The 18,594-nt window shown below is 39.9% G+C and overlaps 2 protein-coding genes across 2 annotated transcripts; one reads left to right on the top strand and one right to left on the bottom strand.

Annotated features, from left to right (window-relative positions):
- Positions 1–135: 135 nt before the first annotated feature.
- On the top strand, positions 136–10,592 carry cdc42ep1b (CDC42 effector protein (Rho GTPase binding) 1b). Its single transcript, XM_080722929.1, has 3 exons — positions 136–210; positions 2,728–3,297; positions 9,358–10,592. Exons 2-3 carry the CDS (start codon positions 2,844–2,846, stop codon positions 9,972–9,974), a joined length of 1,071 nt encoding a protein of 356 aa, XP_080579055.1. The 5' UTR covers positions 136–210; positions 2,728–2,843; the 3' UTR covers positions 9,975–10,592.
- A 1,059-nt stretch (positions 10,593–11,651) lies between these two features.
- LOC308282849 (galectin-1-like) lies at positions 11,652–16,545 on the bottom strand (the record flags this gene model as incomplete). The annotated part of the gene is made up of 4 exons (XM_080723235.1): positions 11,652–11,798; positions 11,993–12,161; positions 12,478–12,557; positions 16,537–16,545. 4 exons carry the CDS (start codon positions 16,543–16,545, stop codon positions 11,652–11,654), a joined length of 405 nt encoding a protein of 134 aa, XP_080579361.1.
- Positions 16,546–18,594: the final 2,049 nt, after the last annotated feature.

Genomic DNA, 18,594 nt, shown 5'->3' with positions numbered 1-18,594 from the left:
GACTCTTGGACTACTGAACTATAGTACTGGACTATACAATAGTACTGGCGGTGTGGTACCACACATGGATCAATCTCATTAGCACAAGCCTGCAGACCAGCCATCCCTCTCTGTACAGTTGCTGTTGGGGGCTGAGGGAGAGAGGCCCAGACCATGCTTACATTTCTCACAGAAGCCTTCATAAAGGTGAACCAGAAGGACTCACTGCCAGTAAGTGACAGATTAAAGATATGGTACTGTATGTTTTTGGGTGCATGCTGAATCACAGCATCACTTAAGTTATACCATGTAACTTCTTTTATAAAACAAATCTTAAAATTGTCCTAACTGTTAAATCGCTAAAGTTTTAGAACCCCCACTCCGTTAATTTCAGCTTCTAAAGCCTTCTCTTTATATGTTTTCTATGAGCCGTGAGGGGGGGAGAATTTCACAGCAAAATGACGTCATCTGCATCATGTGTATACGTTGGCCAATCATATCGCCGATCATAAACACATGGTACACTACCGGCCAATCACAGGCACATCTTGCTGACTTCTCAGGAAGTAGCTTGCCTCAACATAACAACAACATACTCGGGTGAAGGAGTCCGTTTCTCCGGAATGCCTGAACGCACAGGAACCAGGGAAAACGGCCGAAAGACACGGACGCGACCGCGGTTTGCTATACAGCTCTGACCACTAGTTGAGCAACTTACACAGTATAGCTTTAAGACTGTGTTGCTTTTGATGTTGCAGTTAACAGAACAATCACAACTTAGTAAACACAGCAACATCAGGTCGCATGTATGTTGTCTGCAAAAAGTAACCTCATGGTGGCGCTATAGGGGCATGTGAGAAATCAGGGGAGGAGGTTGTGGTTTGCCAGCCAAGGAGTGTGTGTGCAAAGTTTGGCATGGATGTGCCAGAGATAAGAGTATAGGGCCAAAAGTGTGACGTGAAGTGACGGACAGACAGAGGGAATGACTGACATCTGACGGTCGCAATAAGTCTTGTAAACATTCATTGGTAGATGAAAATGAGGCATTACAGTATGCTCATATTTCAGTGTTTTAGTACTGTACAGTTTATAAGTGTGCTGGATGGGATCAGAAGTGACAGTTCTGATTAATCCCTCAGGGATTAAAAAACAAACAAAGTTGCAGTACTAAGGAAAGTGTTTCCTGGGGTAAACAAATGTCATCTACCCTGTAAACTAAGTAGTGGTGAGTGGGGAAAACATAAATTAGATTTGCTTTACAAAGTTATTTATAACCTTCAAAACGTGTTTTGGGTTGGCAGGTTATAAAAGCTGACATATTGCACCACTCCAGTCTAATGTTATGTTGCATTACCTGAATAAAGGACACCTACCGGTATATCTGCCAATTATAATGCCAGAACTGGAACAGAAAGTCTAGTTTCAGGGAAGTAAAAAAAGAAGGAGATAGAAACATTTATTTTGGGTTTTACAAGGCTCTCATAAACCTCCACTGTAGTGATTAGTGTCTAGACGGGTGGGCTGTCAGTAAACGGTTTGTAAACAGGCTCATATAGCTAGGATGCTGCTGTAACCAGGTAGTACATTTGTACTTCACAACCCAGATTAATGACTTGTTTGCCATATGCCACTCTAAAGGAGCATTGCGTTGGTGCAAATGTAAAATCACTTTTTAAAGGTCGTTTGAAGGCATTCCTGCTTTATTGCATAGACAGAGACAGGAAAGAGCAGGTTGAGAGCAAATATATAACTATGTGCCAAATTCAAACTCATGAAATCACATTTTGTTCTGTTATTATTCACACTAACTGCTTGAGCCACCAGGATACGGCTCAAATAACATTTAAGGAAAGTCAAATTATACTGGTACTATAAACTGGTAAGAAAGAGGAGTTTGCCTCTTAAGTGATACAGTTATACACATAATTCTGTGTTGACGGATTCAAATTGAGATGTCTGCAGGTGTGGGCTGGTCAATGGAGAGGAAATTTTATCTGAATGGTTTTAGTGTCACAAATGAAAGACTATCAATTAAGCTGTCATCCACTTCCAAAAAGACATATAATCAAAACGTTATTTCCCCTGACACTGTGTGTGTGTGTGTGGGTGTGTGGATGTGTGTGTGTGTGTGTGTGTGTGTGTGTGTGCGTGCGTGCGTGCGTGCGTGCGTGCGTGCGTGCGTGCGTGCGTGCGTGCGCGTGCGTGTGTGTGTTGTTTGAGGCGGTTCACAAAGAGTTGAGCACAATTGAGTTCCTGCGCTCTGGGATCACATCTCGATACATTTAAAGCCACAACTACATGTATTTTTAGTACTGACATTCACAAACCAAAAAGGTCAAAAATACACCCAGTCAATCCCAAGCTCTCCACCCACATAAGCTGTGGTGACCAGAGGGAGCCTTGCGATGAGACCTTGTAATTTATCTGCTTTTTTATTTCACATGGTTGAAAGCTGCTGCTATGAAGGAGACAAGAGGTTTCTCTCTGACTTTTCAGATTTTATAAAGAGACGTATTGTTGGTGGGAAAGAGGCACAAAGAAAGAGAAGGGAGAAGAGAAAAGAGGACTAAAAGCAATAGAAAAGTAGAGACTTGACTGACTACAAACATGGGTCAAATCAGTGCCCTGCAGAGAAAGGGTTAGGGTTATTATAAACATTTTCTCAACAGATTTGTATAGAATATTTGTATATTCTGTCTACGCTATATCCAAGCCTCTCAAAGTTCTTATTTTCTTCTCTCTTCACAGTGGATCCTGTACTAGAACTCAAACTTCGACTTGGAACTGGAATTCTGACATCCTGAATTGAATCAAAAGGGATATTACAGCTTCTTTTTGTTTTTGTTTTCTGTTTTGCTGCTGCCATGAGTCTGGGAAAAATGCCAGGGATAAAGGGCCTAGTGTCGAGCTCTCAGACCAAACGTCGGTTTAAGAGCGACCTCTCTGTGGACATGATCAGCACACCCATGGGTGACTTCCGACACACCATGCACGTTGGCCGTGGCGGGGACGTGTTTGGTGACACCTCGTTCCTTAGCAACCATGGGGGCAAAGGGGAGCCAGGAAGTCCAGACTCCGCAAACAGTTCCAAGACCACTGGGTTTTTCACGCGCACCTTTCGGACTGTACGCAAAACCCCAGAACCACGACCGAGGGGGGGCTCCCGTGACCTTTCGCCCCCACCACCACCTATCTCGCCCATCATCAAGAATGCCATCTCCCTGCCTCAGCTCAACATAGACTCTCCCAACGGCTGCTCACAGAGGGTGCTGTTTCCCAGTTCTGTCAGCTCTGCCGATGACTCCTTCTACACATATGGTGAGAAAACAGATGATGACACAGAGTATAAGGAAAAGGCTTCCAGAAACTCTGTGATACAATCACCATTATTTCATTAAAATTCGACAGAAAACTATTGTGTCCCAACAGGACAGTGAAGCTGACTTCAGAGAAAAATAAACCCAACCCAAGCCCAACCCAAACCCCATCCCTAACCATAAAATATCACTAACAGCATGTTACAATAATATATTTTGAGAAAGCTTGCAGCAGCTTTAAGGCCAAGCCTAAAAACAAAACAAACAAACATGCTAATGGCTTATTACTGTAGCTGTGGGTATGCATATTAGCCACGCTGTTTATTGGTCTGTCTGTATGTCAAAAAACCGCAAACCAAGAGCTGTTCACAGTGTATCACAGATAATGTGCTTATTTCTCATAAAACACCCTTAAAGGAGTAGTTCACCCAAAACAATTACTTATTTCTATCAATTATACACCCCATGTTTTTGTTGAATTCCTGAGCCAATAATTTGATAACAGGGTGACTGGTTTTGATTGATTGAAGTATTTATTAGAAGTTTGCATTGGGAAAGGTACAGTTTCATGAGAGTTCACTGCTACAAGGTAAACTAAAAGGAAACTCAGGTAAGCCTGCTTGCAGCTTATTTCCATTGAGATCCTTTTCTTTAACTCATATAACATTGAATGACAGACAGATAAAACACAGTACTATATAGTAGATATCATCAGAAATGAAAAACAATTATAAACAAAAACAATGCAAAATAAGAAGGTATTTACATTGAAGGGTCAGGGGGAGGGTCCGGTTAGGCTAGGTTTATTGTTATCAGTTTCGAGTGGCAGCCGCCTGTAGGTGGTTTTTCAGAGCGTTTTTAAAGGAAGTTAGGGATTTACTCTCCTTTAAGGCCTTCGGTAGGGCATTCCACATTTTAGTGGTATAGCAGGAGAAAGAATTTGATTGTTTGAGCCAAATCTGGGTTGGACATGGTCTGTGGCGCTGCCTCTGGTGTTGTAACTGTGGACATCCTTGACGTTTTGAAAGTATTTTGTCAGGTACATGGGTATCTTAGTGGTGTAGCGTATCTTGTACACCAGGCCCATTGCAAGATGCTGTACTCTGTCATCTACCCTGAGCCACCCCACGCTAGACTGGTGAATAGGGGTGAGGTGAGTCCGAGGATGAAGGTTAAGCAGGACCCTAATTATAAAAAAAAAAGAAAATAAGTATTTATTTGGGTGAACTACTCCTTTAAGGTTTACACCACACTCATTATAGCAAAGACCCAATCAGGGGATATGGGATTTTAGCAACAGCAATGGATATTGTACATGTGTGGACTAAAACAGCACACTATAGGCCTATAGCAGAACACACACACACACACACACACACACACACACACACACACACACACACACACACACACACACACACACACACACACACACGCACACACACACACACACACACACACACACACACACACACACACACACACACACACACACACACACACACACACACGTATTCGCACACAGAGAGGGAGTTTGACCTCCCTTCGGCATCTTTCCTCCGAGGCAACCAACAAACAGAAACCCTTTTTCTGAACTCACCTAGGCAACACCTGTTCACAATTATCTCTATAAACAAAAACATGCACAGCTGGCAGAGAAAGATACTTAGAGGGCATTTCCTGTCATCTATGTGCTTGCTTGACTGCATTGTATAAACACACCATTCATTATATCCGCTAACCAATCAGTGCTTACGGGACAGACGTGTGTGTGTGTGTGTGTGTGTGTGTGTGTGTGTGTGTGTGTGTGTGTGTGTGTGTGTGTGTGTGTGTGTGTGTGTGTGTGTGTGTGTGTGTGTGTGCTGAGCACATACAGTTTCATTACAGCATATGCGGGTCATCTGGAATTCCCCCTTCCGTCTCTGGATTCATGACCCAACTCAGAAAGAATTTACCCAAAGTGAGAGCAGTGGGGTGAGGGCGCAGACAGTCACTGAGAAGTGGGGTTGAGGGGTGACAAAGTGACAGACAGTGGTGGTCTGTTGAGTACTGTACTTAAATAAATAAAATCTTTGAGTATCTGTACTTTACTTGAGATTTGTACTTTTTACTCCATTGTATTTCTAGGAAGGAAAGTGAAAAAAGTAGGCTACATTAAACTCTAGTTCAAAAACTGTGAAAATAGACGAACTTCAAGCTCACAACGTGTCATTGTAGATTATTTTAATTTTCTGTGAAAATGTCTAAATGTCAATACAGCTATGCATTGATATTTAAAAGATTTCTTTTTTTTGTGGGTAGTAGTACAGTACTTTTGAATAGGCTACTACTTTAACCCAAGTATGAATTTGACAGAACAACTTGCATAGTCATGTAGTTGAGTAATATTTGACCGGGAGTATCTACATGTTGACTGACTCAATTATTGGAGTTGAGTACTTTGTCCACCACTGATGATAGATAGTGAGCAGCCAGTGGGTTGATTGAAGCTCTTTGTTATTAGGAAACCTCTTCTTCATAAGCAGGTATAGCAAGTGAATAATTATGTCAGCTGATTGCACAGAATGCATATTAATTCTATCACCTTTTAAAGAAAGCTTAAAGTACAGCTCCGCCCTAAATCACTTTTAGGCTAATTTTCCTACTTATATTCACCCAAAAAGACTGTCCATTAGGGGTCTATTAGGCAGAAATGCCCCTGTTGTCCAGTTTCTCCGGGAGAACCCAGCAAGTCTCATAGCATAGAGTGGAGCCTATAAGCCTATCACTTTTACACTATTTGTTGTGGTCAAAAGTGTTTTTATTTTTCATGAATGTGTTACTAGTTGTCATTACAAACACATCCATGACATCGTTGTCCCACACAAGCCATCACACTCTGCTAAACAGATGTTATGATTTTATGTGTTTTGCCAAGTCCCGGAAAAGATGCCCTGTGAATTGGCCAGTATACAGTCACTTTGATTGGCACTCGCCCGAGAACATTATTTATGAGATTGTGGCAGCTTGTGTGGGACAACCAAGGAATGGATGTGTTTGTAATGACAACTAGTAACACATTCATGAAAAAGAAAATCACTTTTGAACACAACAAATAGTGTAAAATCGATAGGCTTATAGGCTCCACTCTATATGCTATGAGAGCTGCTGGGGAAACTGGACAACAGGGGCACTTCTGCTTAATAGACCCCATGGACAGTCTTTTTGGATCAATATAAGTAGGAAAATGAGCCTAGAAGTGATTTAGGGCGAAGTTGTCCTTTATTTGACAATGATAATGTTAACATCACTGTTTCATTCATTTATTGTTATTGGTATAAAGAACATACTTTTTTCTTGCTGACTGTAGACTCTGAAGCCGATTGGCCCTCTGATATCTCTAACCAGTGTCCTTCTCACATTCCACTCACTTGGCCAGGGCCGGTTCTACGATTGGATTCTGGTGGCCCTAAGCAAGATATTTTTCGGTGGCCCCTAAAAAATCCAGGGGTGAAAGTGGCTTGAAGTGCTTGCCGGAACTCCCAGAGATGAAAATCAGGGACCTCTTGGCCACACGGCAAAGAGGGTCAAACCCCCAACCCCCTGAAATGCATAGAAAACGGCATGTGCCTCCATAAGCGTCATTAAGCAACCACTTATATAACCGGCCCTGCACTTGGCACTTGCATTTGTATGCCCAGCGAGCTCTTGTTTGTTATTCCTTTAACCAAGACCCTTTTCTTTTTTCCTTTTACTGTTATCTTTTATTTCTCTGTTAATGTTCTCCCTTTTTTATAACTGCTCTTTTCAAAACCACCATGGGACTGTCCAGAAGACATAAAAACTCAGCCTGTCCCTTCAGGGAGCATTCAGAGCCAGTGAAGTCATGGCACTCTGGAATGTGTGTGGGTTAGAATGGTGGCATGGACAACACCTACAATACCACTGAGCTGTTATATACTTCCACCTTCTGGTGGAACAGTTAAACTGCAGCACATACAGTAACATTATAACAGCTCATTCTTTCAAAGGTTCTGTAATATGAATTTGAATTCAAATGTATCATCTTATGATATACAAAACATTCAGCACTTCCACTAATATTTCTAGATTGAGAGGTTGAGCAAGGAGATGGTTCTTCACTGTTCTTCATATATACACCATGTCTTTCAGTCCAAATGTGTTTGCCAAGGTCACAACACCTTACAGACAAACTTGTGTAGGTCTGTATTACAAAAGGTTGCAAAATGTAACAACTCAGACGTGTAGACTTAGACATCCCATAACTTGATCTAAACTAGTCCTTACCTGTTCAAAGATATGAGCTCCGAAATGATGTACAGTGTGTGGGTTATGGGGTGTACTGTGCACTGTGCACACAGTATATGAGGGATGGAAAGTAACTTTAACTGGTGCTTGCATGATAATATGTAGGAGCATCAATGTAAGAAATACCCGTTTCGTTTAATGGCTACAGAGATACTGTGTATCGATCTGCATGATTTTTGGACAACATCTGTAACAGGGCCAGACAACCCCCCCCCCCCCCCCCCCGCCTACACACACACACACACACACACACACACACACACACACACACACACACACACACACACACACACACACACACACACACAGAGCTGGTTAAACATTTTGCCTCATGCTAGATGCAGAATAGATATGCCTCATGCTAGATGCAGAATAGATACCATAAAAATGCTAATTGCGACCGTTAGGTCGCAGTTTAGTATCAAAACCTCCACCGGCCGTCCGTCGGTCACACGTCACACCTTTGCCCTGCTCATATCTCCGCATCAGTATGACATCACACTGCTTGGTGTGTGCCGTCAGGGTCATTTGTGTACGGTGTGATGTCATACTGATGTCAGCAGTGTGATGTCATACTGATGTCAGCAGCTATGTCTCTATATATGGAGTTATATAATGTTCGTGTCCAAATATGGGGCTTGTGAGGTCAGACTTAGTGAGATTCGTCGGTTATCTCCATATATGGAGGGAGAACCAGCTTATGAGCCGATGAGTTGTGTCAGAGTCGAGATCCTGCTTGCATCTAATCTGTCGGTAGATAATGCCGGTCTTATATAAGGGTCATTTGTGTACGGTGTGATGTCATACTGATGTCAGCAGTGTGATGTCATACTGATGTCAGCAGCTATGTCTCTATATATGGAGTTATATGTTGTTCGTGTCCAAATATGGGGCTTGTGAGGTCAGACTTAGTGAGATTCGTCGGTTATCTCCATATATGGAGGGATGTGTTGGTTATCTCCATATCTGGAGATTCAACCTTCAACGATTTTGACATCTTGTTACTAATCTGTCGGTAGATAATGCCGGTCTTATATAAGGGTCATTTGTGTACGGTGTGATGTCATACTGATGTCAGCAGTGTGACAAAAGATAAGCGACCAACGGTCGCTTATCTCCCGATTAGGGAGTCTTACTGGTATACAGCATATGATTTGTGAAAGTGACAAACGGGCTTCACAGTTATGTCAGGTGTGTTCATATGCTAATGGTGATGCAATTTCAGATCAATTGCTCCAGCCACTGAGGAGAAACGCTGTGACAGACAGACAGACACTCAGACATTCAGACATTCGGAAAATTATAGTATAGATATGAGCACATCCAGATTCCTAGCAAGGGGGAGAAGACGACAGCTAGCCCCATGGCCTTAAGTAACAAGAAATCTTATTTGAAATAAAATGTTGTCAACCAATCATCAATGCCGATGATACAGGAAAGAAGAAGATAATAGGGGCCCTGGCCCCATTGAAAAGAGAATGAGCTGTCATGCACAAAATTCAAAGTTTCTCTGCCATTTTTTCACCTAGAACATCGGAGTTTGGGCGTCCCTCACGCCTATGTCACCCTCACCCTGATGTCATCAATATTAAGCCCATATCTGGGAATACACGTACCGGTATATGGACATATTGTGTCAGTCTCTTCTCTCTCGCCCTTAGGGTGTCTTACTGGTATACTGTAGAATGCTGTTTACCATTGATCCATGTCATGTCTTTGACCAATGTCTCTTTCCTTCTTTCACTGTGTGCAGGTCTGCAGTCTGGTTTTGTAACTCTGCCCCGACTCTCCCGCCTCGAAAGGCAGTTTCAGGATGCAGACGCCCACCGTGCTTCTTGTCTGGACAACGGGGGCGTTTCGCTGACGCGCGCCGACTCCTTCTCCTCGTTCACATTGGACCTCGGCCCCTCCCTCATGAGTGAGGTGCTGAGCCTAATCGACAACCCCAGCTACCTTCAGATGTCCAATCACAGCCAGGCGGAGGGAGAAATGGAGCAGGATGATGAGGAGAGGACCTCCATCACTGAGATGGTCGAGGACAGCCCTGCAATGAGTTCGCCCAACACCACTGTGGGAAGCGCATCATTAAGCGGGAGTATAAATAACAGAGAGCGCTCTTGTAGCTCACACGATGAAGACAGGACATCTATGAAGACACCAGACGCCTCCATGGGGTCACCTCCAAGAGTGGAACCCGTGATGGAGGCCGAGAGGTTTCAGAGGGCAGCTGACATGCTGTCACGTCACTATGGGTGCGGGTCTTTCACACAGGGGAGGAGTCAGGCTAAGGACACCATCCCACCTGCTTTCACTTGTAGCCAAAAAACATCATATACCTTCTCTGAGGAAGAGGAAGAGATCAAAGTCTAGACATTGAAAGTCTGTATGAAAGGCAATATAACCTTTATCAAGCCTATTAAAAGCATAAGAACTATTCATTGTTCTGGTTTCTTGGTTCCTCAAGTAATAGCTATATATATATTTTATCATTAACACAGTTTTCAACAGACTTCTTCAAACGTACACATTTTGATACTACCAGCATTGTATTAATTTCCCACGTGTCAATAACAATGACTCTTGATGTTCCTGCAGTGTTTATTGCAGGATGAGAACACTGACAACAATGAACAGTGACCTGCATTTATTTTGTTCTCCTAACATAATCTCATATTTAGTCACCAATTCTCTCTTGGCATACATTAAAGTTTCAAAGGTATCTATTCAACTCCCATTCAATGATGAACTTGAAGAACATCTTTGCAGAACTGTCTTGCTTGTTGTAATGGCTACCCTCTTTATAAGCAGGCAATTTGTCTCATGTGATGGGAGTAATGAAGGTAACTATGAAGACAACAATGTCTTTTATCTCTGTGATTTGTTTTTAAGAATATGTAATAACTATCTGTATGCGTAACATGTTTGCAAAACAGTGCATGATTGTTTATTAAACATTTTCCATATTTCAAAAATATCTTACTGCATGTCTAAAACATACAGTAGTGCTGGTATAATAAAATGGTGATTTTGATAATGATGCTTAATATGTCATACTTCATTGCTGCAACTTTTTAACATCTCTAGACTCGAATTTCAAATAATAACACAATACAAGTTATAGTTTTCGAATGTCGCAAATAATTACGTTCAAATGAATAAAATGACTAAGTTGTAAAATACAAATTAACATCCTTTAAACTAGTGTACTTTAATAGAGTGGTCCATGTGTGAAGTAATTATGATAACAAACAGGGAGCCAGTTCAGGGTGTTTGTTTCTATTTTTCTATTTGAAACATTTATGTCACAAGTAAGGTCTGTGACACAGGTAAAAGCCACTAACTGATTTTATTTCATAAGTTAAATACCATCTTTTTGATTTTTGATAATTAAATGACCAGGAACCTATTCCTTAAGAAATACAAAGTTCTTTAATACTGTCTGCATCTCACAAGTACAGCATCCTCCCCTCCCATACACTATGATGTTCAGTCCAGATGTCATATGTACATTTTGCAAATAATATTAGAACGATTGTTTCACAGCCAGGGTAACAAAATGTGCTATATTACCAAGCCATTTATTTAGCTTAATAATAATAAATGCTTATTGTGCATCTGTTTCCGACTGACCAAAGTTTCCGTATGTCTTTACAACACACAGTACTACACCCAAGACTGTATACACATAACGTTGGAATTATGACCACACTCTGTGACCATGAAGCAATTGCAGCAAAACAACCACACCAGTGTTTTCAGATGCCACCAGTCATAACTGACATTTTGTATATCAATTAATCAGTTTCTTCTCTGTAAATGTGAAGGACTTTTGAAAGATTCAGCAAATGTAGTTTATTGGGATGCAACTTTCCAATATAAAAGAAAAGTAATCCATTTAGATCAGATCTTCACGCATTAGATAGCATACATTGGTAAATACTATACTCTCACTTTGTCAATCATTAAAATATACAAATCACACAGTAATGTTGACGCTTCAGTTGATCAGTGGGCTTAGGCATGGTTCAAAGTAGTTACGCATCTTTCCTAGCAGATTTTGAAAGATTTGATTCTGAAGTCTCCACTAATGCTGACGTAGCTGATACTGTCCATGACGTCATAGTTGGGGAACTGAACTTCCACCCCATCAGGAAGCTCCACCGTAAACATGTCTCCAGCCATCTTCATGACAATCTAGAAGAAAGACAAACATGTTGATGCTAATTTTGTAATTCAAGAACTATGAAATACATAGGCCTAAGGAGTACAAATTGACCTCATTCAGTATCCATGAATTGAATTAAACAAACAAAGAAATAACCACTTTATTTTGTGAAAACAAGATTTTCTATCACCATCCAGTCTACTGTGTAATCATATTGTCTCACCTTCACTTCAGAGCCCCTCTCTAAGGGGTTGTATTTTCTCTCCTCCTCTCCCCAGCAACCTTCCAGCCTTGAGTTGCACACGAGCACGGATCCATCTTCTTCATCAAAGAACCGAGGGTTAAAGTGCAGCGCCAGGTTATCCTCATCCCTGCCCAGGTTAATCCTGAACCTGCATTAAAGTTGTTATTTAAGATTAAGTCAAGTCCTGCACTATTTGGAATGAGGAATTGGTTGTGTTGAACATCAAACAATAATTAGATACGGTACATCTATACACTATATACCGGTACGTGTACAGTATAATACTTAATTGTTTTAAAATTGTATTACCTCACAATAGTTACACATGGCTCATGATTTACATATTACCATTGCTGTTTCAAAGCACAATTATTTTTGAACAATACCATTTTCTCACTTAAAAGTCCTGAGAGTGAATCATTTCTCAATGTATTTGCTTTTTATATAATAAAGTATAGCTTTACCTGTCAGCATCATGTAAAATCTGTCCCTTCACTTTCAGCTGATCTCCAGCTTTCAGGTACACATTCTTCAATTCAAATTCCTGAAAAACACATAGGATATTTATGTTTAAAGTTTCTTCAGTAATTCAGTCATTGAGCCTTTGCATGCACACGAGTGCACACACACACACACACGCGCGCGCGCGCACACACACACACACACGCGCGCGCGCGCACACACACACGCGCACACACACGCACACACACACGCCACACATGCACACACACACACACGCGCACACACACGCGCACACACACGCCACACATGCACACACACACACACACACACACACACACACACACACACACACACACACACACACACACAGACACACACGCACACGCACACACACACGCACACACACACACGCACACACACACGCCACACATGCACACACACACACACACACACGCGCGCACACACACACGCGCACACACACGCCACACATGCACACACACACACACACACACACGCACACACACACACACGCACACACACACGCACACACACACACACACACACACACACACACACACACACACACACACACACACACACACACACACACACACTAGTGCATTAACTTGCAGAAAATAATCCTCTATCAAAGTTTTTACAATCGATTGAAATCCTTTGAGTACAATAATGTAAATCACAAATAAGACTTCAAGGCAGTCCAACATACCATGCTCAGTTTGATTCTTGGGAGGCTTGAGAATAATCCTGGAACAGATGGCCTTTCCACAAACACAAACGTCTCTCCAACACAACAGCAGTGATCTGAGTGATCTATCGTAGTATAGGCTTTTTATACTAAATCCAATGGGACAAGAAAGAAGTAGGTCATGTGATCGTGTTCATTGATTGAATCATTACTAATCATATGTCATGTTAAAATAATCTATTGAAAGGTAACAAACCACTTTCAACCACTTGATTCACTCAGCATAGCAGTTTCCTTCACAATGGAAACACTGATAGAATGTGGTGGTGGTCTGCACTTCTATTGTGATGAAGATTAACTTCTGCCTTGATCAATGAGCAAACTATATGAACAATGCCAGTGTGCAGTGTTATCATTAGTCACCTGAATGAACTTTGAGTTCTTCTGCAACTACAAGTCTACAGCTGTTCAAAGAAATCATGAAAAAGTGATTATGACTTACGTAAAATACAACGTAAAAATAGGTCCTATCACACAAACAATTGACAAAACCCCTGTAGTAAGTCTGGGGACCCCTTAGGGGTCCAGGAAACCCTGTTGTTCATTTTATTCGTGATTTGAAATGAATAATGTTGGTTATTTTCTTATCCTGTTTCTTTTTTCTTTGTTGTGAGATGTTCATCCGGTGAGATGTTATACTATACAAGTATACTGTGGAAAAATACATACACTTAGCGTTTAAGAGAAAGAAATACTTTAAATTGGTATTGTGTATTCTTGTCATCGAAGGAAACTAAACTATTTGTTTGTGTTTTGCCTAATCCGTCTGTTGGCATTGAACTTAAATGTGTTCAATTGAAACAGTTATTTTATTGTGAGCTTTTTCGTGTGACATGTGGATGTGTGATATAGGATAAAAAGAAAGAAAGCGAAGGAAAAGGTGAAAAAATACATTAGACCCGTTTCAATCATCTTTGATGTGACATTGCTTTTATTGCACAAACATCAATGACAACTTGGATATTGATAATTGTTGAGGAAGTAAGTCATCTAAAATGCTTTTAGTGCTAATAATTCAATATAAATGAATGCATAATGGGTTTTATTAAGGACATTTGTATGAATACTATCAGCGAATCAGGCCATTTAAAAGACTCTTCCACTGCTTACCTGGGAAAGTATAGAAGTGATAGTTTGTCTTGCACTTTAATCTTTAATGTCGCATTCATGTACACAAGCAAATATATAACATTTTAGGGAAGAGCCTAGCAAGTAATCACACAGCCAAGATTACTATAGTGGCCACTGTACAGTATGACCAACTTGTTCTGAAGTCCTAGCATGGATGACACCGCTATTTAACATTTACTTTCAGTTTCCACTTGTTTTTCTTTATGCCCCCTGAATCTCTTTTTAACTGATTCATTTTACAACATAATTTAATGATATTGCAAATAGTGAATATTTGTTTCCAATACATTACAAGATCAACCATTTATAGCCAATTTATGTTCAGACTGTTTTATGATATACATACACTCCGTACATAATGAAGGATAATATTGATTTGAACAAGAATGTATGTGTATCAATAATAAAGTAGGCTACTGACAGTAATCATGAATTATGAACTATGAATAAATGAACACATTAATTTATAATGAATACGTTAAAACAACAATACTTCACAATGTACCGATCATCACCACGAAAGCGTGGGATGGCTCAAAGTAGCTGACAGATACAGCATCTTGCAATGGGCCTGGTGTACAAGATACACTACACCTCCAAGATTCCCATGTACCTGACAAACTACTTCTTAAAGGTCAAGGATGTTCACGATCACAACACTAGAGGCAGCTCCACTAATCATCATCAACGTAGATTTAACACTAAACAAGGCTCTAACTCGTTCTCCTGCTACACCATCAACATGTGGAACGCCCTTCCACAAGCCCTAAAGGAGAGCAAATCCCTAGCCTCCTTCAAAATTGGTATGAAAAGTCACCTTCAGACAGCTGCTACCTGTGACTTGTAAATAGACTAAGCCCCCATGCTCCCCCCCCCTTTTTCTTTTTTTCTGCCTTTGTATTTGATGTTTTGATTTGATTTGATTTGATTTATTTATTTGCACAATAAAAAAAACAATAAATGGTTAACATTATTAAAATGCATAGATATAAGTGCAGGCGAGAAAGGAAGCCCATATAGGGCTTATACAAGGTTCTCACCTATAATAATAAACAAAGAATAAGTTAAAACATAGAATTCAAACAAGATACTCTAACAAACAACACAAGTGTGTGTGTGTGTGTGTGTGTGTGTGTGTGCGCGCGCCCGTGCGTGTGTGTGTGTGCGTGTGTGCGTGCATACAGAAATAGAGCCACTTTATGCGGTAGAACCCAATGCAGAGGCTTGATTCACCAGGCTGGCCTTCAATCTATGTTTAAAGTTACTGATTGAAGATGAGGATTTGGCAATATGTATGTGTGTATTCCAGAGTAAAGAACCTCTGTCTTTAATGGAGAACTGACTATGGGTGGTACGACTAAAGGGTGGATGGATATTGTCTGAATGTCTAGTATTATAATCATGAAACTGCGAGTTGGTCTTAAAATATTCCTTGAAAGGTCTAGGAAGCATATCTGAAAGGTAGGTGCATTTATAAATGAAAGAGCAGGATTGGACTGTGTTAATGTCATAGATAGACAGTATATTTAATTTTTTAAACAGAGGGGCAGATGGAGCCAAATGGGTAGAAGTAGTAGCTATTCTTACAAATTTCTTTTATTTGAAGGATATGTACTTGCCCAGACAATATTGCAGTAAATGAGATATGGGTAAATTAAACTGTAATAAAGGGTTAATAGGCAAGCCTGATGAACCAAGCCCCTAATTCTTCTGATGATACCAAGAGATCTTGAGATTTTGTTGTTTACAGTATCTATGTGTTCTTTCCAAGTCAATTTATCATCTACAAGGACACCTAAAAATTTGGTGGATGAAACTTGATTCATTTCTACCCCACCAATAGAAATTTTTGCACTATGATGACAGTAATTTTTGTTTTTACTTGCAAACACAATAAAATTAGATGTCTTTATATTTAGAGACAACTTATTTGCCAGAAACCATTCTGATAGCATAGATATGCCAGAATTAGCTTCCTTAATAAGTGAGTCAAAATCTTTGTGAGTTAAAATCAGATTAGTATCATCAGCAAACAGAATGAGCTTAAATGATGAAGATACAGCAGCCAGGTCATTGATATAAAGCAGAAATAATAGGGGTCCAAGAATAGACCCCTGAGGAACTCCACATGACATTTTAACTTTGGATGAACAACAACCATTACCATACACATACTGTTCACGGTTATAAACATAACTAGACAACCATTTCAATGTTATGTCTTGAAAACCATAATGTTGTAATTTATCAAGTAATATAGTATAATCTACGGTATCAAAAGCTTTAGAGAGATCTAGAAATATGCCAAGAGCAAATTCTTTATTATTAATTGATGCGTATATGTTTTCAACCAGCTGTAAGAGAGCCATATCGGTGGAGTGATTTTTCCTAAAACCATACTGATGCTCATATAGAATATTGTGCTCATTTAAATGGTGCAACATTCTATTGTAAACCAGTTTTTCCAATATTTTAGAGAAACATGGTAATATTGATATTGGCCGATAATTATTAAAAAGTCTTGGGTCTCCAGCTTTATGCAGGGGAATAACTTTTGCTATTTTTAAATCAGTTGGAACCTCTCCAGATTGCAAAGAGAGGTTGAATATGTGAGTAAGGGGTTTAATAATTGAATGGGATACTGATTTGACCAATGAAGCACCAATATCGTCGTGACCAGCTGCTGATATCTTCAAGTTAGAAATTAATTCCAACACCTCTGTTTCATTAGTATCTTCAAACTGTAAAATAGTAGGGAAGTTACCCTTAATGTAATCTAAATGATTACAATTGGGATTGGGATCTCCCATATCCCTTGACAGAGATGAGCCCACATTTGCAAAAAAACTGTTGAATTCATTTGCTATAACAATAGGGTCATTATATATCTTTTCACCATCCTTAAATTGAGATGGGAGGGGTGCAGTACACTTTCTTTTGTTAAGAAGTTCATTGACAACCTTTCAAGTCGACCTGATGTCTGATGCTTCCCTGAATTTATTAGAAAAGTACATTTTCTTTGACATCCTCAAGAGATGAATACATTTATTTTTATATTTTTTATAAATCGCAGAATTTAGTGGAGTAGGACTAGTGAGGAATTTTTTATACAATTTGTTTTTTAAAATAGAGGATTTTTTGAGACCTGTAGTAAACCAGGGTTTCCCAAGACCTTCACCAGCTTTCTTTCTGGGTTTAACCAAAGGAAAGCAGCGATTGAAAGCAGAATTAAAGTAATCAATGAATGACTGATAAGCATGCTGTACAGAAGAATGTTCATAAACATCATCCCAGGAAATGTTATGCTTTTGAAACTGATATTATCCTAAATAAAGTACTATGTTCTATCCGTCTGTCTTTCAATGTTATATGAGATACTTAAAGTGTGGTTCCTGTGGAAATAAGCCTCGGCTTTCTAGGATCTCCTTTTAGTTGACCTTGTACCAGTGATTTGTACTGTCATGAAACTGTACTTTTTTCTATTGCAAACTTCTAATACATTCTTCAATCAATCAATCAAAAAATGTTTTAGTCCATGTTATCTTAAGATGATTTCAACAATTTATCAGGTGAACTGTATAGTTCAAACGTCATAATTCAATCTAGAGCTCTCTTCCTAGCAGATCTTAAAAGAGGTGAGTCTGAAGTCTCCTCTAATTCGCACGTAGGTGATGATGTCCATGCCCTCACGGTTGGGGAACTGAACTTCCTCTCCATCAGGAAGCTCCACTTCAAACATGTCTCCAGTCAGCTTCACAACAATCTACACGGAAAAGAAATGTTGATAGTCATTTTTATTGTTCAACGTCACATACCCAGTATCTTTACACCAATGTGGCACTTTACTGAAATACAACCACAAAAAACTGTGGGGGAACGCAGTTCCTGATGAATTACTATACTGTCTGTGGTAACTAACAACTACCAGTGTTACAACAGTTACTTGTGTTCCTGCCATCCTAGTGCCTTTCTTATTTTGTGCACAACTTTAGCTTTAATAAACATTCACTTCTTTGTTTGTTTGTTTGTCTAAAGTAATGTATTAGGTCAAGAATTAGCAAACAATGCTATGCATGTTTTACAGGAAAGGCTATTGCAGTTGCACAGTAGGTTTCAGTAGGTTTATTATTACATTACATCAACTGACAACAATGTCCAAGACATACCAAAGTGAGTGTGACCTGCAATCTGCCTATGAATCTATTGTATGCATATGCATTTT

Source organism: Nannobrachium achirus, assembly GCF_963921795.1.
Source record: "Nannobrachium achirus genome assembly, chromosome: 4".
In the NCBI taxonomy this organism is placed as follows: Eukaryota; Metazoa; Chordata; class Actinopteri; order Myctophiformes; family Myctophidae; genus Nannobrachium; species Nannobrachium achirus.
The sequence above is the reverse complement of the archived record's forward strand: the minus strand, read 5'-3'. Positions and strand labels throughout refer to the sequence as shown.

Bases quoted from the DNA above. Each gene is read 5' to 3' on its own strand.
- cdc42ep1b (XM_080722929.1), top strand. From the start codon at position 2,844: ATGAGTCTGGGAAAAATGCCAGGGATAAAGGGCCTAGTGTCGAGCTCT. The intron at 3,298-9,357 runs GTGAGAAAACAG...CACTGTGTGCAG, and splicing joins TGACTCCTTCTACACATATG to GTCTGCAGTCTGGTTTTGTA.